The 27,669-nt window shown below is 38.8% G+C and overlaps 1 protein-coding gene across 1 annotated transcript; it reads right to left on the reverse strand.

Moving 5' to 3' along the window:
- Nucleotides 1-3,329: 3,329 nt before the first annotated feature.
- Nucleotides 3,330-27,321, reverse strand: KDSR (3-ketodihydrosphingosine reductase). The gene is made up of 10 exons (XM_076330419.1): nt 27,100-27,321; nt 19,389-19,478; nt 18,202-18,258; nt 14,182-14,247; nt 13,939-14,034; nt 12,632-12,823; nt 10,711-10,794; nt 7,708-7,791; nt 4,729-4,830; nt 3,330-4,394 (listed from the first exon to the last, which is right to left on the reverse strand). The coding sequence occupies exons 1-10, from the start codon at nt 27,205-27,207 to the stop codon at nt 4,275-4,277; spliced, it is 999 nt and encodes a 332-aa protein (XP_076186534.1). The 5' UTR covers nt 27,208-27,321; the 3' UTR covers nt 3,330-4,274.
- Between the last annotated feature and the right edge of the window lie 348 nt (nt 27,322-27,669).

Consider the following 27,669-nt stretch of genomic DNA (forward strand, 5'->3'; position numbering starts at 1 on the left):
GGAAATGACTTCATGAAGTTTCACTACCAGCTTTGACAGACAATCAAACATGCACCTACTCTTCAGTGTGCTTAGTACTGGCTGGGCAAGGGGGGAAAAAAAAATGATTATATAATTTAGCCTTGTAGCCGAAATCCAATTACAAAAAGGAATGAAGAAGAATCTACTTTGACCTGCTACTTTTACTTTAAAAGGAAAAATCAGCAGCTCCTGTTGCAACATGGCGTTCTTCCATTTAAAAATTTTTTAATTCTCCAACATTGGAAGATTCACATCAGCCCCTCAGCTTTAAAACGCATTTTAAGGAGCATATACTTTCCTCAATCCATCTTTGATTTTGGCTCTCTGATAATTTAATCAGAACATCTCTCTAAAAGACTGAACTTGTGCGATTTTGGATTTACTTTGAGAATAAGTATCTTGGGGCTTTCTTCCCTACTGTTACCTTAGAGCTAGCTATCCACTCAAGCCTTCCTACCACAGAGCTGAAACGTAATATAGTAATTTTCTATACAGCTGCATGCTCAGTGGTGGTACAGAAAGACAGCTACCCTAACTATTATTTCTATTGTTTTCCACTAGGAAGAACGAGCATCACTTGGCTCATCAGGATTCACAAGCACTTCCAGAGAGCACAAGCACTAGTTATGCTGGCAGCACCTCCTGCAATAAAGGCAGATTTTGTCAATTTAATCCCACTTTCATTATGGTTTGATGACACTGGGTCTGCTGACAATATTCAGTTGAATTCTTTACATCTTCATCTGCTGTACACCTTTGCCCTAAGCTGCCAAAATGGAGGGATATGTTGCCCCTCTGCTGTCCTACAAAATTAAGAGGATCCTGCTGAACTAATCCCAGATTTAAAAAACAAAACAACAACAAAAAGCCACCAAAAGAAAGACACCGAGCCCTGCAAATGAATTTATCCATTGCTCTTCATCCCCTCAAAGAACTTAGAAGTTACAGGCTTTGTTGATTCTCCATTTATTTTGAGAAATATAAAATATGAAAACTAGTTTACAGTTCTGGCACAAAAATGATGAAGCAATAAGCACAAAGTTCCAAGTTCCTTTTTACAAACAATGCTATATATTTTTACCATTTAAAAGTGCCTAGAGTTTTTCACAGCAAATAAAGTTTATTTACCTATATTGTTTTTCTTAGTAAAATATTAAATCTATTTAAATTGCACATGAACACCTTGGTGAAGTAAACTATACGTAAAGTTACAATAAACCTTTACTTAAAGCAGACGGTCAATAGAAACTACATGGAACGGAAAAGACTACCAAAGCCTAAATCGAATCTTAAAGATCAATCAAGAAAACAAGAGACAAGACACCGACTGATATGGCACAAGTGATTAAATTATTGACAATTTGACAAAAAGTAACAAAGCCTATTTGAAGTTCTTCATGGATCTACTACACTGCTAAAACATTTCAATGCAGAGATTTTGTAACATTTAAACTGGCAAAACAGTTTTTTGGCTGCTAAACATTCTTCCACAAGATACAAGGCATCTCCTTCACTTAATATTGGACCTTAAAATGAGTACATTGGTAGATAGAGAATGTGCATAAGGAAACAAAATTTACACCAAAGGTTGCTGTAGTTGACAATTTACTATCTTTTGACAATAAAACAGTTGAAAAGTTTATCAGTTAAAATTAACTGCATTAACTTGCAACAGCAGAAACTAGAACATTTAAAAAGATTATTCTTTACTTGTTCCTTCAAAAAACTCGCCTCGTTCCAATTTCCAGAATTGCTGAGGGGTTCAACCTACAGTTTTACTGTCAATACAACCACTTACACTATGCAAAATTAGGTGTGAACTGAAGTCTCTCTAGATCAGGGCCGTAACTTTCACCCAGTATCCTTATTCCTCCTTCACAGACACTTGCGCTGAACTGTGTCAGTCATTGTTTGGAGGACTCTTCAGTCAAGAAAGAGTGATTAGTGATCTAAGATGTCCAACCTGAAATATTTCAAAGAGGCCCAGTTGCCATAGTGTCTTGTGTGTGCTCTGACCTTCTGGATTATGTTTCTTAAATGCAAACCCTTTAACATTCCAAGTTGAAGATCCAAAAATTCAAGTATCCAAAGTCTTACTGGTTTTAAGTCCTGACCTTCAAGCTTGCGCTGATGTCAAGTCATTTACATAAGCATTTCTTTGAAACTACAGCACAACTGGTTCACCCGTTTTGGTATCTTTTGCAGGTGGTCAAAGGAGTATTTGATTTGCATCAAAATAAGAATTAGCATAGATAATGGGGTCAAAAGAGCATTGTTATGTTGCTTTAAGAAACACAGCAACGTTGACAATGGATATATGATAAATGTTCCATTATGTCATTCACATTAAGCAGCACAGGGAACACGTATGCACACTAGATTTCTTTGCACTGAAGCCCAGCTGTTTAAAAATGCAGGAATACACTGTTCTCAAAATTAATATTATATTATAGGCATGCACAGCTTCACGTATCTAAAAAAAAAAATCAGGAGGCAGGACCTAAAACATAGGCTTTGTGAAGAACTCAACAATGCCTCAACATTTGCAGTCTAATGAAAGTCTAACCACTTAAAATGAGAGTGCCAACGTGACCCTCCCCCCAAAATATGTTTGTAAACCAGGTATTAAAGCAAGTTTAGTCTATGTGAACAAAATTTGAAGAGTGATCAGCCGAATTCAGAGAGGGAAAATAAACAGCCTCAATAAATTACATTTTAAAGGTTTTCCAGTTAACCACCTATTATTTTTCATCTCAGTTTAATTGAGTACCTCTTCTTAAATAGATGTAGATATTATCTTAACAAAAGCAATCAATTTTGCCTATTTTGTTGTTAAATACTACTTTCAAGGAAGTGAAAGTGCCCAGTTTTACGAGTCATTTTAGATTCAGATTACTGACTGAAAATGGAAAATATGACATTGAAACACAACAGTGCTAACAAATACGAAATATGCAGCTTTTGGGAAAAAAAAAGCGGCTCACAAGGCACTTGCTATAGTGGTCCATTAAATAAACAGTATACATAGTGCACCCTTAAAACATCGTTATTATGCATCAAGCTTTTTCAGTGTTAAGCTTAAGATTTGTTAGAAACAACCACTGGGTTCTGTGCATTCTGAAGCAGTTACTGAGCAGCCTTGTTTCATATAATGTAAATGAAACAAATTAGAAGTGGGGCATAGGAGGAGAGTATTTTAAGTAATTTCTTGTCATGTGAAAGTTTCTGTGTAGTGATAAAATTAAGTGTGGAATGGCATTCTGACACACACCCCTCCCCCTCCCCCTCCCGACCCCCTGCCCCAAAAAGCTACATTCCTGCTACTGGAAGAGCCTGACATTTTAATTACAACTGATTCTATCATCAACTACTGGTTTGGCTCATCATTTGCAGCTTTGAAAAATAATGTGCATAACAGTAGCATTAAGCTACTTTCCTTTCCAGAGCAAAAACTGGCAGATAAAGAAAAGTAAGTATCTGTAAAAATTGTACATTATTTCAATGGCTTAAATCGCTCAAAGTCATAATCAACACACTTGATACTGGTTTGATTTTTTTTTGTTTGTTCACAACATACTTCAAAGGCCAGAAGAGCTACAGACCCGGTCACATCTCCTAGCATTTCTCTGTGGGAACGGGTTCTTCATCTCCCTTTAGAAAGTATGCATATATTAAAGCATACTTTTTAATTACTCCCAGACTGAGAAAGCTTGGATCATGTATCTGCCATCTTAAGGTTTCCACGGTTGTATGTTGGATAGAATAAGGAAAGCTGTCATTGACAGAAGGATCTGTAGATTGGCCAAAGGAAAAATTAACATTCTAAATTAAAAACAGTCCCAAAACGTTAGCAAAAGGTACCAACTTGTTCAGGGGACTTCAATCTACTTCAGCCCAGTCTGTCATGGTACTTATTTTGTCCATAAGCACCAAAGTGTGAAAACTTAAGCATTTGTCCAGAATTACCGCACATAGACCATTCTCAAATTCTACTCTGTAGATCACTTACAAGTTCCCCAAATTCTCTCCAACTCAAACCACCAAAAAAAAAATCCAATCCTCATTCACACTTTTGCATAGTTTGGCATTTTCTGGAGTTGTACTTCTGTTTTCTTTCATAGCTTTTGAGGGGACTCATCTGTCTCATATGCAAGTACTTCCAGTCTAAATCCTTCAGGAGAAAAACTGAGTCCCACTTAAGCAGCAAGCTGTCCAGGACTGTTTGACATTCTTCTTTCAATTCAAAGTAAAGATTACTCAGTTTTATCTGCACTTTCAGATTTTTCCCTTTGCATCATGCAGCGACGAACTATGCTGTCAAAACTTCCTAGGTAAAATAGGCCAACGATGCGAAAAATGCCCATGCAAACAACCTGGAAACAGAGAGAAACATCTTTCAATTCATTTAAAATCCCGGATTGCAGCATATTATGTACTAGTGAGATAAAAAAAGTTCCAGGCAGGTGCGTTATATAACCTCAAGAAAACAAACTCATGAAAACCATCATAACTATGTAACAGTTCAGGACTGAGTAGCCTGTAGTAATCTTCGCTTTCCTGCCAACTTGCTGCTTCAGCTTGAAAATACCACTTCAGTTTCCTAAACCAAAGTCTCCACAGTATTAACAACCGTTTGATAAAAAAATAATCAGTGTTTGCATAATGTTCTACAAGAAATTGTGACTACGGGGCCTTCCCAAATCTTACCTGCTGAAGACCTTCAGTAATAGAAGTGACCGGTGACATTCCACTTGTCAGTATTGATAGCATGTAACCATCTGATCCGACTGAGCTGTTAAAGTTCCCTTGCTGGATGGAAGGAAAACAGCAATTAAGAAAAAAGTAATTTACCCAGTTGTGGCAAATCATGATGTGTCTTATTTCAACAGCTATTCTTGATGAACATAGCTGACTGATGTCACTAACAACAAATATTTTTATGTAAAAAAATAATAATGCAATTAAGAATCAAAACATTCAAAAATGTTTTGTGCTATACAGCAACATTCCAAAAGGCATTCACTTAAAAATGGACAAGGAAGCTACCTTCTCTTTAGAGGGAGGTGTGCTAAATTACTGCAGATATCTTTACAAGATAGAAAGGCTCTAATTTTATTCTTGAAGCATGCTTACTGATGGAGAAAACGCATGATGGTCTCCCCATCTGTAAATATATTTCAGAGACAGAATTACACCCTAACTCTGTCAGATCGCCAATCAGAACTATAATTGTAGAATACAATACTGCTTGCCTTTTGTTAAAATTAGTTTGCTATCACAGGAGATTTGGCAGGGGGCTGTATTTCAAATGCTAGGTAACAGGTCCTCTTTCATCTACGTCAAGGATTTTTAACTTGCTCTCCTCAAAACTGCAAGATACACAGCCTGCTAAGCAATTCAGCTGGCAGAAGAGGGTGGACAGACACCAGGAAAAAGTTGTTTGTTTGGTTGGTTTTTGACTACTCATCAGGAAAATTGCAGCTCTATAGCTCTGACTCCCAGGCTTCTCCCATTTGTTTCCAGCAGACTTTATGCTGGAAAACACTTTCTGAAACACTGCAGGACTAAATCTATGGAATGCAGAAGTGAAATGAGAAGGTGGTGTTCCTGAATCAGGGTTAGGAGTGAATCTATGCAAAGTAGTAGAGGATATGAGATTTGGTTATTTCCCAACATACACCTGAGAGGACTGTGAGTTCCTATGGTACAGAGCTACCTTTTAATTTCTATTTTAGTCTCTTAGCTGATGGCTTGAGTGCATAAAGACCACGTCTGAACTAACACATCATCCAACGTGCTGGAAAGCATGGTGTAGAAATACCAGATGCTTAAGATTAGAATCATAGAATCATAGAATCATAGAATCATTGAGGTTGGAAGAGACCTCTAAGATCATCGAGTCCAACCGTCAACCCAACACCACCATGCCCACTAAACCATGTCCCTAAGCGCCTCATCTACACGTCTTTTAAATACCTCCAGGGATGGGGACTCCACCACTTCCCTGGGCAGCCTGTTCCAATGTTTCACCACTCTTTCAGTAAAGAAATTTTTCCTTACATCCAATCTAAACCTCCCCTGCCGCAACTTGAGGCCATTTCCTCTTGTCCTATCGCTTGTTACTTCGGAGAAAAGACCAACACCCACCTCGCTACAACCTCCTTTCAGGTAGTTGTAGAGAGCGATGAGGTCTCCCCTCAGCCTCCTTTTCTCCAGGCTGAACAACCCCAGTTCCCTCAGCCGCTCCTCATAAGACTTCTTCTCCAGACCCCTCACCAGCCTCGTTGCCCTTCTCTGGACACGCTCCAGCACCTCAACGTCCTTCTTGTAGTGAGGGGCCCAAAACTGAACACAGTATTCGAGGTGCGGCCTCACCAGGGCCGAGTACAGGGGCACGATCACTTCCCTACTCCTACTGGCCACACTATTTCTGATACAGGCCAGGATGCCATTGGCCTTCTTGGCCGCCTGGGCACACTGCCGGCTCATGTTCAGCCGGCTGTCGACCAACACCCCCAGGTCCTTCTCTGCTGGGCAGCTTTCCAGCCACTCTTCCCCAAGCCTGTAGCGCTGCCTGGGGTTGTTGTGGCCGAAGTGCAGGACCCGGCACTTGTCCTTGTTGAACCTCATCCAGTTGGCCTGGGCCCATCGATCCAGCCTGTCCAGGTCCCTCTGCAGAGCCTTCCTACCCTCGAGCAGATCAACACTCCCACCCAACTTGGTGTCGTCTGCAAACTTACTGAGGGTGCACTCAATCCCCTCATCCAGATCATCAATAAAGATATTGAACAAGACCGGCCCCAGTACTGAGCCCTGGGGAACACCGCTCGTGTTAGCGAGGTTAGTTTTCCTTAAGCACCAAAGCAGAATATTATGTGAGGTAGTACTTGATTTTAAAACTCACCACCCCGAAAAGACACATCATTTTGTGTTTATGTGCTGCATTTGTGAAAATATTGCAAAAAACTTCACAATTGAACACCTGTTGTAGATATAAATCATGTTGAAAGTCAAGAGTATTTGGAACTGCAAAATAATTACAGATTTTTGGATTCAATCGCTGTGCTTTATGAACATGAAATTTCATGTTTGTTTGCATTCTGAGGTGCTTTATTAAGCACGCAAGCATTCCATAGCACAAAGCATTAAAAAAAATTCCTCAGAAAGGCAATACACTTTTAACCACTAAGAGCAGCATTTTATGTATTTTAATCACTCATAAATCACATACTTAAGACATTAAAAGCCAAAAAGGCTAGACTGCCTTCATTTATTGTAGAAGTATTTTTATATGAACTCATCTTCAAGAAAAATAAGATAGTCCAACAAGCTTTTGAGGTTAGACAGATGGTATTTGATACATGAAAAGTCAATAGAGTTTAGTGCTTTAAAGTCAGTCATAATCTGCCTTTGAGACATTGCATCATACTGATGCATCTTTTGTTCTGTCTAATGTACAACTTCAGATACTTTTTAGTTCCAAGAAATTGTATAAAATCATTTGTGGGCATGGTGGCAAAAGAATAAAGAAAATACTTCCTGTTCAAACTAACCAGCAAAGAGTACTGTTTCATGTAAATTGATTTTGCATTTAGCTTAGCCATTGTCTTACAGTCTTAAACAAGCATTACATGCGATCCTAGTCTCTCCAACGAAGAACATAGTTTAAAAAGATAATTTACTTACTATGGCATCTTTGACTATAACTCTGGCGACTTGTTCTGCTTGGCAAACAGATGAGGTTTCAGAAATTAGCTTCGTCTCTAAGGGCTTTAGTAGAAAAACACCAATATAAGTTTGACTAACAGCACACAGAAGAGAAAAATACGAAGGTCAAATTTTGGTTTTGGGTCTTTTGTCATGGATGACATCACTGTCAGCAAGTGGTATCATACTGTCACCTAAAACATCCACTTAAAGAAAGGTAAAAGCACCTTCATAAGTAGTAGTCTGATTTTATGAAGGGAAATGCCAGCTTTTCCTTGAGTAGTACTTTTTTTTTTTAATAGTTTATTACTAATAAAATATGAAAAAGTGTTTTTTTCCCAAGTATTTTCAAGTATTTTCAGTAGAAGTTATCAAAATGCTTAAACTATGTCTTCTCAACACCTCTATTAGTTAATTATATCTTTTGCCAGAAATGAAGTAAAAGATAGGCCTGAAATATTTTAAGATCCTACAAAACAACTTTTTTTTTTTTTAATTTCTCAAACTCCACACACTGGTATCCACCAAAATCCATCACTGCATTTTATTTCTTTGTGTTTTAGAGCATTTATGCCACTTTACGTCACTAGAAGAAAGCAATTATGGCAGCTATTTTAGCAATCACATATTCTTTCACAAAAAAACCAAACCAACAAAAAGCCCCACCAAAAAACCAACGAGTCTGGTCTGTTACAAAAACAAATGGCAAAAATATGCTTTAAAGTATTTAGAAGCACGTTTGTCATTCATGTCCTTTTAACAAATAAAGCAACGATGGAGCTAACTGCACAGCAAGCTATTTAATACTCAGTATGTTAAGATAGATGGTTCTGTTGATGAAGAAAAAACAGCGCTAAATGGGGAGAAGAGTACTTGGTTGTAAGTCGACTTGTTGTAATGGCTAATTCAGATACATTTAATAACAAAATTTAATTGAAGCATTCAAGCCTAGTCAAATACTGGGACTAGTTTAATTCTGAGATTAGTACTTTAAAAAAGCACTTCTAGGGAAGAGCTGAGCAACTACATGTTTCCCTCTCATTATCAATCCAAAGTACCACAGAAATTAAATTTCACAGAAACAGGCCTATTTCCAAATATCTGTAGAATTATGAATCCTGATTTCACTGCCCAGGCTCACTGAAAACTTTTTTTTTTAAAAGTATGTTTATTTTAAGGGGGGGGGAAAATCAGTGTCTGACAGCAGAAGTCACATACAAACACCTTTCACATGCTTTCCTACAATGATATGGCTTATGTCATCAGATCTCCATCTCCTAACCCCTACGTACTTTTGAACTTACTGGCCAGTATCAACCAAATCTGAAAGAGACACAGGGATGTCAACAGTAATTAAAATACTGTTAAGTTTGGGAAAAAATTAGGAGCTGTTCAGGAACAACAGCTGAAGTTAATGACATATTGAGAAAAAGGCAGACAGAAATCGGCCATTAAATACTTGATCTGGCTAGCCAGCCAGCCAAAGCAACTGTTATCATTTGTAAAGCAGTTACCTCAAAAAAAAAGAAAAAAAAGAAAAAAGAAAAAGAAAAAAAAGCTTAATGATTAAACACAGGAAAGCTGTATCCTAGTTCCTGACATTTTCTTTTACTATATTCAATGATTACAGACAAAAATAACCTAGTCCTAAAGAGATGCAAACTACAGAGACAGGTGTTCTAAACTAAGCAGTATTAAATAAATGCAACAATAATAAACGAGTATCTGAACTGTCAGAGCAATGCAATATTGCAGATTTAAGGCGCACTATCACAATAGGAGCAAGTCACCCGAAGACTTCATGTATGCTAAAACAAAGCATAAGTCTTTGCTTAAAAGACAATACCTTTTTAACAAGTAAGATAAATCTCACTGAATCTCTCTGAAAGAGAAATCTTAGATGAACAGTGCATTTTGCTGGTGACTGTATTTCCCTGAAATAGGCTATTATGAAGAAAAAATCCCAGAGAATATGCAAGCTATACAGGTATCTGCAGATGCCTAATTCTGGCATATATGGATGTGTGGGAGTATACATTTAATACAGAATATCTATATCAAGAAATGATGAACTAAGAATTGTGTGGTACAATCCCCACTGATTCCTATACAAAGGGTGAAAGACAAAATGGAATTCAACCCAAATTTCCTGTTATACATGATGGGGCATCTTGAAAAGGCTGATCTCCTTAGATACCAGGTTTCTAGTTCACGGTACGCAAATAAAAAATAGACACATTTTTCTCTGGTTACCTGATACTTCAGTCTGAACAGGGGGCCTGAACATAGTTTTTGGAATTATACTTCGTATGTAAAGACATGTCAAATGACAAGAGGCAACTAAATTTTTGAAGGTCAAAACTTTCCTTTTCAAGGTAAGCCAAATGAAAAAGGCCTACTGCTGACACACCCTTCTGAAATGTGATACTTGTCATTTGCACTACAAACACAATGCAAGAGTTTCCTTCCTACTTTAATACTAGACAACAGCCACTATTGAATTGTGTCATTACATATATTCATACAGCGTAGCGTCGTTAGTTTGCAGACTTCACTGAAGGAACTGAGGTTTATTTTGATCTGTCACATCTATCAGAACAACTGCATGTTATCTAAGATGCAAAATAGGAATATTGTTTTTGGCTCATTAAGCTTTGACAACAAGACAAATAGTGGTTTTACAGTTTACCATTCCACAACAATATTTCAATTGTGTACAGAAAGACTTTGCAGTGTTTCAGATATTAAAGGTAGGTAGTTCTTCCATTTAAAGCCAGAACAATAAACTACACAAAATTATCCTACAAGCTATTTAACTCTGACTAGTTAGGTTGATAAAATTGAAATGTTTAAAAGTACTTCTTAAAACCTTAACATGCACCGATTTCAAAAGTACTACGGGAGTGAATAAAATCTGAAATGCATTGCTTACTATGAAGGGAAGCTTTAAAAACTTTACAGTATTACTGAAGAACCGTTTACCTTTGTTTTGCTTTCTTCTGCAAAGCCAGGTGTGTCAGTATCTGGAGGATAGGCGACCGTTACGTAGATATTATAAGGTTTTACCTGTATTTTACAAAAGTAAAATAGTGTTATCTTAATACTGACAGCCTTTGCATGTCCCTCATAACTTCGTTAATTTCTCTTGTACCGAAGAAATACAGCAAGCATGAATTTAAATTGCTTCTAGTGTTAAGTCACCCTCATATTCAGCACTTGCAAGACTCAGCGCTTTGTCAAATGAGAAAGCAAAACAGCAAAGATCTTAAAGAGATAGTTGTGGTGTTTTGTTTAATAAAAATATCTTTGCATTTGATGTAAATTATTTGATGAATCTAAGCATTTTTTAAGACATTTAGGAGGAACGTGAAAGTAGTTTAGCTCTATGATTTAACCAATTTCAATTTAAAAAAAAAAGACTAAACCATTGCCAAATACCAGTACCCAGCATTCATAAACACAACGCCAAAAAGACTTTCACTGAGGCCTATTAGCATGCTTTTTTGTTGTTGTTTATGTCAAGATAATTTCACTGCTGGACAAATATGAGAAAAAACCAACAAAAAACGTAAAACTCAAATTTGATGTCTTTAAAAGGTATACTCAAGTCACAAGGCTTTTCAACCCATGGTATAAACTTGCAAGGGGTCAAAATCTAAGGAGACAAAAAAATAAGTAGAAAGCGTGAGGGAAAAAATGGAAGGTCTCATGTCAAGATTGCATTTACTTATGTATTTGTATGTAGGTGTCACAGAATTACATCACTTACTGCACTACTATTCAGAAACTACTACAATGCAAATCTGTACTCCAATACAAATAAAGAAGCTTTAAATTAAAATGCTTTATCTTAGCCCTCTGAATAAAGTGTTGTAAAGCACTAAGCATTTTTATTTATATTATGAAACATTCTATATTGAAAACACTTCCTGAAATACCACATCACAGGTCCATAAACGCCCTATTTTTAGTTTTGAATAATTCAGTCTTCACAAAAATACCTGTCACCAGTCTGAAGAAAGACCCTGCAGTCACGTTGTTCTATTTGGCAGGCCAGAAGTGATTAGAGGCAGTTTTACCCCACATTCATTGTATGCCTGATCAAGGCATACAACCACACTGAACAGAACAGGGTAACAGCAGGGACTATGCAAGGGTCTCGAACCAAACACAGACACTTAATATATAAACACTTAACAACTAAAATATACATTCTTAACAGAAGAATAAGGGAAGTAATTTTCAAATAAATTTTACCTGTCTTACTACAACGTACTTACCAACCGTGTTCCATTGAATAATGAAAACAGTGTTTGTTTGGTCTTTAGTCTTGACTTAAGCATACGCTTTGATCATTGCACTATAAAAAGCTCATATATACCAAATTTAGAAGGGTGAACCACTGTCAACATATTTTTTTTGTGGAGAATCCTCAAATTCTAGCTTGCAAGTTTTACTGTTTCATATGGTTCACAAACCACTTACCATGGCCTCACAAACAAGTTGGGAATCACTGGCCCGCCCCTCATGCATCCACAGGATCTTCAGCATCATTCTGAACTTAGAGCCTTGAAAAAGTCTTTTACTCAAAAGACTTAAAATCCAAGTCCTTTTAGTTAAAATAAAAGATTAAAAAAATGTCTGCACATGTGTTCAGTTCTAGGAACAGATTCAATCTATTCTCTCTTATGCAACTGAAATCAGCTTAGTTTCTGCAATCCCATGCAGAGCAATAGGATTGTACTGCTGCCAAAAAAAGGGTCAACATAGCACACAGATATCAGCAGTGCTGCACAAGACAAAAAGAGAACTATTTAAATGAAAATGTGCTGTGCTGCTAGTTAAAAAAAAAAAAGAGTATTTCTGTTTACAATCAAAAATATTCAAATTATTGCACACATACCTCCATTTGCAGGGCTTCAGCCAACCCTCGAAGAGCAAACTTTGTTGGAGAATAAGCTGTATAACCAAATAGGCCTAATTGCCCAGCCTGAGACGATACAAACACAATCCTTCCCATTCTTCTTTCCTTCATGGTCGCGATTACTGCTCGACTCGGGTAAACACTACCCAGATAATTGACTGCCATTAATCTCTGTACAAACGATATTAATATGGTATTTGAGCCACAGATTCACAATCCTTCACCTGTTTCGTATTATTTATCAAAAATCCATATTTCAGTCTGCTTTAACAATGAAGTTCACTAGATTTGTAAGTTCTATCAGCTGGCAAAAGAAACAACAATTGTTTTCTATTCTACAGCTTCATAAACTGTTTTATAGCTAAAAATCTCACTTCAAGCCAAAAGAAATCCAGTCTATCTACAAGTGTTAATAGCATCCAGGATACTGATAATACTGTGAACCATATGGCCTTCAAGGAAAAAAGAAGAATATTTGAGGGAAAATCTAACCTAAACAGTGTCTAGGAAGCAACCAATTTATGCATGATGTATAAGAACATACTGAAATCAAAGTTTAAAGAGCTTTCTAAAACAGGAAACAGGAAAAATTCTATGTATTTATGCATTTCAGAGATTTTAATCTTTGGCAGGATAAGGGGAAGTCTTCAATTTCACTCTCTAGTAGAAGACCTAAAACACAACTGATAGCCTATACAAGCAATAGAATGGATGATTCAAATTTATTATAAAATTATGCCTATTTAGTATTTTCAGATGACTCAATGTTACCTGTAGATGACTGGGGGCCTGGGGGCTGTAGGCATAAAGTAATGGTAGTACAGGAGTTTGGGGGTTTTTTTGGGTCTTTTCGTCAAAGCAGCAGCTTCTCAAGCTGCAAAAAAATTTTGCAGAGTTGAACACTGATAACAGTCAATTTTTCTTAAACAGGTTAAAAATATATATAAAAAAAAATCTTCACCGGGAAAAAAAATGAGACCATGTGAAATTCAGTGCCTTTCACAGGGCATTAAACTATAAAAATGCACGCCAGGCTTTTTCGCCATCTTGAGGACTCTATCCCAGAGGGAGAATTCACTGTTCTGACCCATCAATGGACTGATAGTGAGGTAAGAAATTAGAGGCAATCCTCGTAAATCTAAAGATATGTTCTAATTCTGACAGCTACCACAAATCAAGTGTATCACTATTCATACAAAGTCTGCAAAGACACAGGAATGCAATCTAATTTTTAACGGTTGAATAAGAAACATCATATAATAAAACAAAAAAGTATGCTCACTCACTTCGAAAGAATTCACTTCAATATCTTCAAATTTTCCTGTAACTGATGTTCCTGCACAGTTTACAAGCATGTCAACTGGCCCCAGCTTCTCCTGAGCCTGGAAGAAGGGATAGAGGTTAAGATGTTCTATAGCAGGAAAAAAACCTTCCTATAGCACAGTATCATTATAAGAAACTATTTCCATTAGAAATACATCACACACAGATAAGCTTAAGATACATAGGTGAATCAGTTACTTCCTCACCTGTTTTAGAACATTCTCCACCTGTTCGTAGTCTTTAGATACATCAACAGAAATACATAGTACAACCTAGAAAAGGAAAGTGAAAGAACATTTTTACAACACAGTCCAGTAACTGTTGACTCCGAGCCTTTCAAAATGAAACAAAACCCAATGACGTATCTTTTCCAGAAAAACAAGAAGTCTTTTTAACAGGACAGCCTGCACTTCTCCCACACTGGAGAAAGCAATCCCTGCCCCCTCCAAGCTCCTCCCCCTCACACACACACATTCCAGTATAATAAAGATTATATTAAGAACAAATAAGCACTTCAGGATCTTCAAAGGAGCTACTCATGTGCAAAGTATCATTTCTAATTTACTGTACTAAGACACACTATGACTCGAGTTATTTACATGAAGTTTAGTAAAAACTATTCTAACTAAGGCAGTCAACATTCCACAGTGCTACATTTAACTTTCATCAGCGCTAAACACAAGTCAAACCATATGTGTGGCTTAGGCTCATCTTTAAGAGAAACCATTTTTTTTCCACATCATAGAAAGGCATGGTTGCAGAGTGTTGCTCTGAAACTGCAGCATCAGCACTGCAAAAAAACTTTTCCAAAATTTATAAAGCAAGTGTTAAAAACCTGCTAACTTTAGTACCAGCAATGCACGCTACCCATTTTTTTTCATAAAATTTTTTTGAAGAATAGTAGTAAACTTAGTTGCATACTGTTTAATTGGGACATGCCAAGTACAAAACTAAAATACAAATTCTGTGAGAAGCTGACTAGTGGCACAGTGTCATAAATACCTAAAAAGTGAAGTAACGTGTATATGTTTACTCCTTGTCTGGAAACTAGATATTATGGGGTTTAGTTTGAAAGATACAGAAAAATGAAAATAAGCATTGGCCTGGGGTGGGGTGGGAGGGCGGGGCGGGCAGGGCAGGACAACAAGAAACAGATGACAGTGATACCTAAGTTTTGTTGCAGCTAAAAGTTAAGCCCCGTTTTTCTTGAAAGTTACTGATTACTTTCGGCAAGATGAGCTCAGAATCTATGTTTTGAAGCACCTTCAAATCAACTTCTGGCCAAAGGAAGCACTGCCTTTGGGTTACCACTTACAAACTGTAAGATCACTACACACTCCAGCTTGGCCAGGTATTTACAAATAAGCTACTCTTGCTGCTGAGCAATCAGCTGAGCTTCGGGGCAATTCATCATCTTGAAAAGAGAAGCAATCTCATATCACAACAAAAGGAGGGACTCCCGTACTCTTGTTCCAATTTCCATCCTTTCTGTTACTTCGGTCAACTCATTTAAACAGTTTGAGGCGAAATAAAACATAGTCATCACCAGTTTGTAACAAGTATCATCATGACCACTTGCCATGGAGCATGTGGACACACACACACAAGAAAAAGCCTACCACAGTTTAACTAACTGCTTTGGCAGCTAGTCATTTGTCAGTTCTGCCTCTGGTCAGACTGCAACACTTCTTAGCTGCATAAACAGAATCTGCTTGCCATTCCTGTACAGCAGGTTAGCTATTCCTGCCTCCCAGCATTGTGTGTAGTTGGACATCAAAGTAAACTTGTGGTGCAAGTTATTGGCAGGTCTGCATGCATCTCCCCTTAGGGCATTTATTACATTTTGGAAATATTTATCTTTCACATAAGTTGAAGAACAAAATAGCAGTTGAATGAAAACAACATTGATTTATTATCTGGATGTCTTTGCAAGGTCAGTGAGGAGGTTAAAAATCACAGTTCTGTAACAAAATTGGTCCAGTTGGTTAATATATCAGATTGCATAGATTAGTTATTCATACTGTGAACAACACACTCGGGAACTACTACAGCTTTTATTGACTACTATCACATTATACAATTCACCTCTTTGCTTCTATTATCATATGTTCTTTCTTCTGCTACAATATACTGATTACCTTCACTCCAGAGCATGCACTATAGATCCATGCCTAGGACACAGAACGTGCTTCCAGAAACAGTCTAACATCCCCAGCCGTTTCTCACCTTTTGTTCTAAATATTGCATGGTCTTGGATCATTAATAAAGCTTTCACAATAAAAGATCAATTCAAATCCCAGTGAAGTAACTAGGAATATTGTATATTAGGAAAGGGATTAAAAAAAATATTGCAAAAAAACCTCTAAGGGCAAGGATTTTGTTCCATTGCACACCTATACCCATAAAGGCTGCACTGTCAGCACTCAAAATCGCATGCAAACATCTTTAAAAGAACATTTGCCAAATCGAACGCTAAAATGTATGTAGATGCCAGACCCTGGTTGTCAATGCAACCTTGTTTCAGGTACATATCCAAGAGCTGAATGGTGACAGCATATGCTCACATAAAAAGTAATCTTTCCTGAGGATCTTTGCCTCTTGGCTCGACATTGAGCAAACGTAACGGTCTCTGGGCACGTGATCCATATCAGACAACATCTTTCTCTACAGTCTTTCAGCAATCCTTTTGTACAGCTTCTCTCGGTTCAGCTACCCTCACTTCCCAGCTTCCAATCTGCTGTTCCAGTGTGAGCTCTGCCCCAGACTCCCCGCTTTTTCCAGTTCTGTTCTTTGCATTTAGATCAGGCAGGCTCCCCTGTGACCTTGTCTACAACCCAACAATAGCTACAGAAGAGCCAGCCTACCTATCGCTCCCACTGCCTATGCTTAACCTGGCTGCAAGTCTAAAGCTGCTTCTGCAAAAGCAGTCCTGTTCAGTCCACACTGGAGTTCGCTCAACCTTGAAGGCACTTTCTGAGATTTTAACTGAAACTTTTATGAACATGCACCAAGTAATATCCTTTTAAAAAGTCTGCATCTATCAAGCTTGGACAGATTTTAACAAGAACATTCTGACACACTGTTTCACAAGGGATTAACTTTAATGCTAAGCTTGGGAAACTACTAGAGCAGCTAAAGGAAAATGGTTATCGGGATTTTTTATTTATTTATTTTAAAATGGGCAAAATATAGTTTCTCCTCAGCTCAAATGGCTTAGTTTTTCAAATAAAGTTGATCTGAGTAAGGCAGCATGCACAGAAAAAAAAAAAAATCGGCTTGAGCCACGTGACAAAAATATAAGGAAGTGAAGGCAGGATCTTATCTTATAAATGGAGGTATTAAGAAAATTTTGTATCAGCTAATACTAACATTATTGCCTCCAAATATTCAGCCTTTTTCCATGGCTTCTTTTCAACAGAATATCCAATTTATCAATTCAAATTCCTTTTCACTGACAAATAAATTGCTTGTATTTGTAATCATGAAAGTAACGAAAAAGTTCTGGAACACAAGAAAGAAGTAGTCAAAGATGTTAACAGTCTGAATACTGTTTCCCCTCTTCCCTTGATTATTAGTACTGCGAAAAAGTAATTCTAGCATTTCATCTTGAAGTCGCATATTTTGAACGTAGCAAGCTTACCTATTTTAAGCTAGTACCTCCGCAAGCTCTAAAACAGTGCCTTTATGCACGAGTGCACCGTCTATTCACCTAAGCAGCTTCAGTGTTTAGAAGTCTCAGAGCTAATACAAATTTAACTTGTATATCTGTGGTATTCCTTTTCCTGGCAAAGTACTGTAAGTACGACGTAGTGAACTAAACCTGGAAACAAGCATCTAAACTTCTTTCCCAAGACAATCGCTGTATTTATGAATTGCAAAAAGCAAGAGGTTTGAAAAAAATTTGGTTCTTCCACTTCATCTTGAAGAATACGAACACTTATAGAGTGACAGTAAATTGCAACTACCCAAAAAAGCATACTACACCTACAGCTGAAGACATCAATCTTTTTCTCTAAGAAAAGCAGGCTAATGCACTAGCTAGGCAACATCAAATGTAGCACAGATCAGAACATCTCATGTAAGACAACCGGTATTTTTGAATTCGAATACTGAGTCCTCACTCATTTTTGTCAAACAGCTTTGTTTTAAAGACAGGACTACTGAACTATGTTGTAGTGACTATCTTAAATAAAACACACAACAGCGACTGTTAGCAGTGATCTTACCTGCTTGTCATTAACAGAGTACTTTTCTATTTCCTTCTTTGTCTGCAACAGCTTCTTCTGAAATGGATATAAGAACAGCTAAAGCATTACAGTTCTGAGAGCAATATGAGTCTTCAGTATTTCAATAAGGCTTCAAAACATTCCCTAAAACCCCAAAAAGTTATCCTCAACTAGTTCTAACACTTTACTATTGCCGTTTTACAGATTTATGAATATATGATGAAAACATGAACTTCATCAAGCTACCAGAACTCGCCTATCTGTTTTTTCACTTCATCTTCTAAAGCCAGTAGCGACTTCTATAATAGACTTAATGCTTTTGCTTCATACAACTATACAGAGCACCTAAGACCGTAGGTATTAATTTTTCTCTTGTATTTTGTTTCTATTTTACATTTATGTAATATTACATAAACTATTCTGAAGAACAATCACTGTCATGGAATTATCATAAAAATTAAACTAAAATTTGGTAAATTCAAATTGTCATACTCCTTTCAAGAAAAACTGTGTTATTTCTGGCTGCTTTCAAGGTTATGCAAAATAAGTTCTCAAGTGCAAGTAAATTATCAAAGACAGCTGGGACTGAGGCCCAAAAAAAAAGTAAGTGCTTTTCTTTCTTGAATAATTCGTTTTTTCTCTACAAATAAAATAACAACCCATTATGAAAACAGAATCATTCCAACTAAATTCTGAATACCTCTTAGTTAAAAAAACCAAAGCAACACTTTTTCCTCCAAAGCTGTTTTGATGAACAGTTTTTCACTAGTAAAAAGTATGACATAACGCTGATTAGACACCAAAATATTCTGTGAGTTTTAAGAATTGTCTTTAATTCCCCAGTTGTCGCTCACTGTAGGGAAATTCTACAGTTTTAAAGAATATAGGATTTTTCCTGCTTTTGTCTTCTGCCACAGATCTAGATAGTGAAATAATAATGCCATTAACAGAAGTGATAGCACTGGCACAGTTTTAAGGCAAGCTAATCATAAATTCCATGTTGGGCTACACTCCTTAAAAAGGCAGCCACCTCTCCTCTTCAAATGCATTAATTTGAAATGCTTAGGATCTCCTTAAAATATACACTGAAGAAAGTATGAATAATTATCAATTCCAAAATTATTCCCCACCTATACAGATTTTGTGAACAGAGTTTATTTAGCCAGTAAAAATACACATACACTTACCTCATCCCTTGCAATCAGCGTTATGAAAGCACCTTGCTTATAACATTCAATAGCAATACATTTTCCAATTCCACTGGAGCCTCCAGTTACCTAAAAGTTATTTGATAATGGCAGTGTTAGTCCACTATTCTCATCCTTTCTCCCATATGATAAGAGTCAAATCAAATGAAAATTCTAAAAATATTCTGAGATTAAAATATCACCCAATGAGGTATGAATACAGAAGATACTCAATAAGTAAACTAACTTTAATGTATGAATGAAAAAAGATCTGAATAGATTGATGAGCATTTGTTTCTACCCCAAAACCAGTTTTACCTCAGTGGTATTTTTTTGCTCATTTCTTATGTCAGGCACACTTAGACCCACTCCCACATGGGCTCTCTCACATGCTTTTGACTAAGTTCTGTATGTTATTTCTAAAAGACAGAAGTAGTTAGAAGTCTGAAATCACTATTAATGTTAGCCATAATAATACAATTGCATACTGCCCCTCCATATCTGATCGCAGCAGAAATTATTTGTAAAATTAACAATTGTAGATTGCCTGCTGAAGATACCATCATAGCAACATAAACAGAAAATACCTTCTTTCTTATTAAAAAAATTCCATTAATTCAACAGTTGGCCCTCTGTGGAGTATTTCTCAGTCCCTCAGTCTGGACCTTCAACTGTCTGTGCCATCCCACAATTGCAGTTTTGTGGGGATGCCAGCACCTAAACTTCCATTACCTTTTCTTCTTCCTCTAAACTGTAACACTGAATAGTCTTATACGCAAACAAGAAATTAATAGTTCATCCACAGACAAATGCAGGGTGATGACTACAGCCCTGCATCATATGTTGCAGGAGGATACACTGCCAAATGATACCAATATACAGGTTAAAGTCACCTTAACACCTCTCTCACTACCCTCAATAAACCTGGAGTTCATAAACTCCATGCGGAACAACATGTAGATGACAACCCTGACCTCTCTTTTTGACTAAAATAAAAATGTCTGCCTGTCTGACACTGCCTTCAGATAACTTGTTCATTTAAGCCCAGTCTCAGTCTGCATGTGCCTTCAATCCTTAAACAAACACTGGTATCTTCCTTATATACCCAAATTATTTGAATTTTCCTTTAACAGCATATCAAAAGGCTATAATTGAGAAAATATTGGAACAAAGTGACTAGAAGCCGTTATTGTAAAAAAAATTGTTAATGAAATGAGTTCTGAAATACAGATTTCCTAATAACTGGAAAAAAAAGTGATTGGGGTTGCTCTGAAAATCATTTTTTGTTCTTTATCAAAACCTTTCAAAAGGCTTCAGAAAAAGTAAAGTATCACCTCCATTCTAAGTATGAGAAAATGAAGGCATTGAGCTCATTAGTGGAAGAGGAAAGATCCCCAATCTCTAACTACAGACCCTATCAAAAGCCTTGTGTTGTCTCCTCATCTGCCAATGCCTCAGAGTTTTGTTTTCAGAGATGCATTATCCTTACAATTCTTTCCACTTCTGGAGGCAGTAAAGTCAAAAGAGTCAGAAGTACATTCCCATGAATGACTAAACTCTTCTCTCTATGAGTATTCTAACACTAACCTTCAAAATAGCTTAGTGTAAGTCAAATAATCGCAGCAAACAAAGATTTACAACATGGTCCATGGTTTCTGACTGGTTCGTCTGCAGTCACAAATGGGCCAAGAATGGGTGTAAAATTCACAAAGACTAATTTCAGCTCTTTAGGCTTCCTCTATTATTAGAGATAGCTGCTTCAGATTAGCTTCTAACTGGCTCTCTTTGCAAGATTAGCTTCACACTACCCTAACCTTCGAGGATGACTCCAAGATGCATGTCCTGTTCTAGAAATGTGAAACCTGGTCTGCAGTGTTCTGAACCAAGGATGACTGCTTTCAAAGTAAATGAAGTCTGCAAGAGCGCAAGTGTTAGTTAACCATTCGGGACTTCAGAGAACCCCAGAATTAATTTAATGCTTCATGATGGAAAGAAGTTAAGAATTTTAGTGTATTCGCAAAATAGCTTGCAAGATTCAATACATCTCTGAAAAGATTAAAAGACTCAGTTTGATACATTCAGGCAGACCTCAGTTCCACAGCACTCGTGAGCTGCTTCTACAGATTTTCAACAGCAGCAGGCACACCAGCACATGAAATAATCAATGTGCATGGAAGACTGCTCCAATTCCAATTTTCGGCATAGCACTGAGAGACAGCTGATTACTACCTGCACAAACTGCTGAGTATCATGAACAGGTCAACTACACCAGTGCTTGAGGAATTCTTTGAAGGTGAAGGTACTGGCACCGAGCCTCTGGCTTGTCAGACAACGCTAAAGTTCATTTCAGAAAGACAAGGTCTTAAGTCATGCAAGAAACAGAAAAAGGAAGTTTTTATTCACAGTCACACACAAGAACACTGGATAGGGCTCAGGTCAGTGACAAAAGGCAATATCAATTAGCTGGAACTTTAGCATTTAGGTGGAAGGCTGTTACTAGTATGTGGAAGGTTGTTACTAATACACACATCTTTCAGGAACATTCACCATGAATGCTAATGTAACAGGAAAAAAAAAATCCCTAACACTAGTGAAAACTTTGCTTTGTGCTACAATGAAGTTAGCCTAAGCAAATCTATGAAGTCTGTTAGGTAGGTAACTTATAACATAGATGCTCAGAATTAAAGGAAGAGTACACATCTACTCCATTACACAAGACGTTATTACGGTTACTTACCCTTGTGGCCAATAGTTCTACAGTGCTACTGCATTTCATTAGTTCGAGACATTTGAATTGCCGCTGATCCCGTTTTTAAATTTCACTGTAACCCAGCCTCAGGGGAGTTAGCAAAAATAAAAATCTGATCACAGCAACTCAAAACACAGACCAATTTCTTGACAGGAAGGGACAATTAAATCCTAGTATTAATTCAGATGTTCAGAATGCAATGCTACCAGCCCTCAAGCACTGTTATTGAGCTGTTCCTGTGTTTGAGAACAACAGGTACCAAATTAGCCATTCCAAAAAGGGTCTGGCTCCAGCTTCTCGAGCTATGATCCTTGATAACAGAGTTCAGCTTCTAAGGATCATAGGGTTTATTTCCCCCTTGATAAATGGAAATGTTGGGGTGAAGTACAGAGAATTGCTGTGTTTGACTTTCAAATTTGAGATACTGGAAATTCACTTCAATTGATGAGACAGTTCTGTTAATTTGGAGTTGGACTTTCATCAGGAATGATCAAAAACAAGACTTGATTGATATGGTATCTCCAACAGAGCTTATTAACTTTCACTTAGCACTGGATGCAAGCTGGCTTCATGCTTTTAGACAGTGCTCTGACAGAAGGTATTTAGTTCCACTGAAACAGAACATCCCTGTAATCTGCTCTAAGTGGTTAGTATGCCTGACTAGACTCAAAATGACCTCTTGACGAACCACTCGGATTCATCCAAACTACAGACTGTATCACTCCCAACACAAGAGCTACAATGCTGAGACACCAAGATTGGCCATCCTTAAAGTTGACTGCAGTTATCAAGTTGGGCTCTGCACAGAAGTGGTGAAACTACTTCTAGACTAGAGATGACCCTTATGCATGTGGATTTGGCATGATCATCCTGAACTATGTCCAAGCGAAAGGCCCTTTTCAATCTGAATGGGAGACAGTCCCAAGCAGAGAACATCTTTACGTTTCCTGCCATTGTTAGTCCACAAACTTTGATAAACTGCATTCGTATCACTGAGTTCGTGGTTTTTTTCGCAGAAATTTCAACTTGGTTTTAGAAACATTAAGGCTGAAACAAGAGGGAGAAGGTTAGCATTGGTATTTCAGCAAAGACAGTTTCTAAATCACTCATGAAATTTACAGAAGGCTGCTTTTGTCCTAACACCTTAATTTCTTGTTGCATTCTGCTCCATCAAGCAAAGTACCTTTGTAGAGAAATGGAAAGAAAAAGCAGAGAGAATGTGTGTAGGGCAGGTGTAACACCCCTGACAAAGGGCAGTTAAATGTGATGCAAGTGAGCACGATGCACATGAAGCAGTGATGACTGCCTTATCCTATTTTCATTTTCCTGTCTACTATTACAACCAGCTACCAAACTAATAGCTTATGCTCACAGAATAGGTGATGTGTGCTAGTATGTAGCCTGAGACCCAAGGAGAGCATTAAAGCCAATGGCAAAATAAAAAGTGTATAAAATAGTCTTCTGGATTTTGAAGCATGGAGAAGTACAGCACAAGAAGCAGCAGCTCTACAGCACAAAAATAACTTTTAGACCCTTTGAGAACACTTTCCTAGTCGTGCTAGAAACAAAACAAGTAGTATTAAACATCTAAAAAGCATTTTGTTTTAAATAAGCTAAACCTGATGCTTGTGCCAATTTGATAGCAGAGAAGTCCTTTTTATTTAATGGTGCTCACTGGGGTCACCAAAATACATAGCAGAAATGGGGGGGGGACCCCAAGATTAGACTGTAATTTAGAGTTCTGTAGACTCTCACTCTGAATAACAGTCCTATTCTTGTCTAAGAAAAAGAGAAAAATGATTCCTCCAGAAGGCATGCCTCACCTAACACAACGAGCGCTTCCATCATGCAAATGACTCTGGGAGAGGACAGAGAGAAAAAACCCACAAGTTTTCTGCTTCAAATTTCTACCCCAAAAAGCGGCCAGAGTCAGTTACTTAGCCATAACTCAGACATCTATTAACCGTAACTGTTAGGAGTGAAGAGAAATACTTTTTATGAATGATTAAGAGTGAAAAGAATGCTGTCTTAAGTTGGAAATTCAATAACTGGTATGTAATAGCATCTGAAGTTGCCCAATGACCTTCCTTCAGAAATGTAACAGATATATTTTCATGATACTTTCAACAGGCCCCCAGAAAGAAGTTTCTAGACAAGACTGACTTTTTTCTGCTTCAGAAAAACTTCATTCAAGTATATCTTGAAAAATTATATTTACTGTGCAAAGGTAATCACTTGCCCTCTTGAGAGGGCTTAACCAGCTAAATATGTAATTTGTGGGTTTTATTCCTTTATTTCAAGGGTTTAACTGAGGCCTGACAAAGATTACCAAATGTTAATCTACAGTTTTATCTGAATCAAGTAATAAACTAAAAAGAATTTATAAATGCAGATCACTTACTTAAACAGATTTTGATATTTTTCTATGAGAAGACTTCAAAGAAGTCCTTATATAATGTTACGGTCCTTAAATATTTTCATGAAGTCTCTCAGTCATTTCAGCAGCAGAGACACTTATTCCCAGTATACGATGTAAGAATTCACTTTACACACAGTGTGGAAAGCCTCCCTCAACAAAATTTCTGATTTACAGTACCATCATCCAATATTTTTCCTTACGCATTACACTAGAAAATTTGAAATCCAAATGTACAAGTGTCCAGCATTATTAACAGCATCTACAAATCTAAGAACTAGTGAACTCTGAAACAATTGCTCCATATTTCGTTAGTTTGCATGAATACTTTAAGAGCATAACTAAAGCCAAAAGAAAATGAGTAGCTGTGCCAGTGGTGACAGCAATAAAACTGTTTACCTGAAGATTTTGATTCGTATCAAGTTAAATATATCTACAGTCTTTTACTCCATCAACATATTAACATAGTTACTTCTCTAGCTGGACTCCTAATTTTATAAGACTTGCAGGAATACTGTTTTTGAGACTTCCACTTGTATCAAATTGATCTTAAACTGCTAATATAATTAGCGGCAGCGGTTATAGGGAGGTTTCTCCAACAAGAATATTCTCATCATTTTTAATGTGAACTTTTTTAAAATGAACCATTCTGATTAGAAAAAACAGCACAGTAGCTTTTAAAGAGTTTAACCACATAAAGAACAGACAAAACTTGGGATAATCACAATATATAAAAAAACCCAACCCAGTAAAATTTTGGAATAAAATCCATTAAACTTTTTATTGTTTGCTATTCTATTTCTGCATAAAAGTCACAGAGGGCCCTTAAGTCTGCTTCACCTTTGCTTTCACAGAGTATTGAAGGGTTCCTAAAATCCTATTGAAGGATTCCTCCTTAACAAGCATTACTTCTGTGGGAGAGCTATAACCAGAGAACCTCAATGCCAGCTCGAACACACCTCACACAGTATATGATGCTGTAAAGCCAGTCACAGCATCCAAGTAACACCTATTGCATAAAGCAACTTGGGAATACTGTTGCAACTTGGACAGGTCTAAGTTATTCTGGGGACAGCTCCATCCTCCAAAGAGGAGCTCCAAAAATAATAATAAAACCCCCAAAACAAACAAAAAAGGCACCATACAGAGCTCAAAAAAAAAAAAATTATAGAGTAGCTGTAAATTCACTTGCACCTAGAAGGTCTAACTTCTGGATTATCCCAAACTCCCACTGTAATAAAGGGCATCTGCAAGCGCTACTCACCCCTTAAAAACAAATTTAACCAAACAGTAAACTACAGCTTCTCAGCATAAAACATACCTTAGAGATTTAAAGCTAAGTTAAAAGAGCTGATTCTAGGACCTTGATTCTTTCAACTGCTTAACTCACTTGCTCTCATGCATCCAAATTCACTACTTTGTGATCCACCTGAAAGCACCTGGGTATTGTTCTCCTTCTCCCCCCCCCCCCCCCCCAAGACACACACCCATACAACTTCTAGTGGTGTACTACTCATGGATTGTGTCAACGGTATGTTCTTCTGAAGACTCCCTTCTAAAGACTTACTTCTATCATCTTGACTACAGTAAAAATATTGCTCATAGACATCGGTATCTATGTACTTAAAGTCGAAAAGGTGCATGAGGGTCATCTGACCAATTCCTTTGTATTAATCTTCCCATTTCCTCACATCTGACTTGTTTTTTAGACCAAGGAAACCATAGATTTTGCCTTTTGTGTATGAGTGCACACACCACTTAAATACCGTGGGAGATGCTAAAAGAAAACAAAACTCAAAGTATCCAGTAACTTCAAGAATACAAAAGCAATGTCTCAAAAAGTCAACATTAAGACTGAAGACGTTTTGGATTTCTGGTGACTCAAAAGATTGCCTTAAGCCAACCGAGATAGACAGCGGTTGTCAGAGTCATCTGTACAAGTCGTTTCCTTATCACTCGGACTTGTGGCTCCCATGTTTTGGTAGCTTGGGGTGCTACAGCCAGCTGCCAAGATTCCTTGCAAACCAGCGGGCACCCCTAACGCCGAACCTCCCCAGCGCGGGCCTTTGGCACCAGTCCCCCTGCGGGTGCCGCCGAACTCCAAGCCTGCAGGGATCTACCGCCCGCACGCCCCGCCTGAGCCCCCCCCTTCCCCCGCCGCCTGCAGCCCGCCGTTCCCGTGATCGAGAGGCTTCCTCCGCTCACTCCCCCCCTGGAGCGCGGCCTTCCCCGTGGGGGCCCCTAACGCCGCCATGCCCCCCGGGTGCCAGCGGGACACTCCTTCCCACAGCGCTACGCGCCCACCACGGCGGGAGCGGCCTCCCTCCCTTCCCCCCGACCCGCGCGCCGGCCCAACGGACAAAACGGCCGGGGGCGGCTCGCGCGGAAGCCCCCCCGGCTCCTCCCCTCCCCGCGCCGCGGAAGGCGCCGAGGCCGAGCGGCGGCGCCCCGCCAACGGCCCGCTCCCCCGGCGTGGGGCAGAAAGGGACGGCGAGGGGGACCCCTTCCCCACACAGAGCGTCCCCCTCCCGGGGCGGCTCACTCACCACGACGTGAGCGCCGGGCAGCTTGAGGGGCTTGGGGCTGATGAGCGGCGACACCATATAGAGGAGGAGGACGAAGGCCACGATGAAGGCGACCGCCAGGAGCAGCATGGCTCGGGCTGCGCTCGCGGAAGGGTGGCGGCGAGCAGGGGGCGAAGCCCGTCAGGCGGCAGCGGCTGCTGCGGGGAGGGGGCGCCGACCGCAGCCCGGCGCAGCAGCAGCAGCCGCCCGCCTGCGCCGCGGCACCTGGCGGGAGGGGGAAGGCGCTGCCACGGGGCGAGCGAGTAGGAGGAGGAGGAGAGTCCGGCCGCCACTCCGCCACCTGATTGGCTGCCGAGGCGGGCGCGGGCCTGCGCGTTCGGATTGGCCGGCGAGGGGGGGAAGGTGCCCGCGGATTGGCCGAGGGGCGGGACGGGCCTCGGAGATTGGAGCCCGGGGGCGTTTTCAGGGTCGTCGTTGGAGGCAAAGGGCGGCGAGGAAGAGGGAATGCCTCTCGAGGAGGCGGGGATCGGGCGGGCGCCCCCTACGGGCGGAGCGGCAGCGCTGCGTCGCGCCAGCCGCGCCTGCCGCCCC

The sequence above is a fragment of the Aptenodytes patagonicus genome, chromosome 2 (genome assembly GCF_965638725.1).
Source record: "Aptenodytes patagonicus chromosome 2, bAptPat1.pri.cur, whole genome shotgun sequence".
Lineage (NCBI taxonomy): Eukaryota > Metazoa > Chordata > Aves > Sphenisciformes > Spheniscidae > Aptenodytes > Aptenodytes patagonicus.

Excerpts from the sequence above, each read along its gene's own strand:
- KDSR (XM_076330419.1), bottom strand. The coding sequence starts at position 27,207 with ATGCTGCTCCTGGCGGTCGCCTTCATCGTGGCCTTCGTCCTCCTCCTC. Across the intron at positions 7,792-10,710 it reads CAGAAGAAAGCAAAACAAAG|CCCTTAGAGACGAAGCTAAT; the intron begins GTAAACGGTTCT and ends TTTCTACTAAAG. Across the intron at positions 4,831-7,707 it reads TTATAGTCAAAGATGCCATA|CAAGGGAACTTTAACAGCTC; the intron begins GTAAGTAAATTA and ends CCTTCCATCCAG.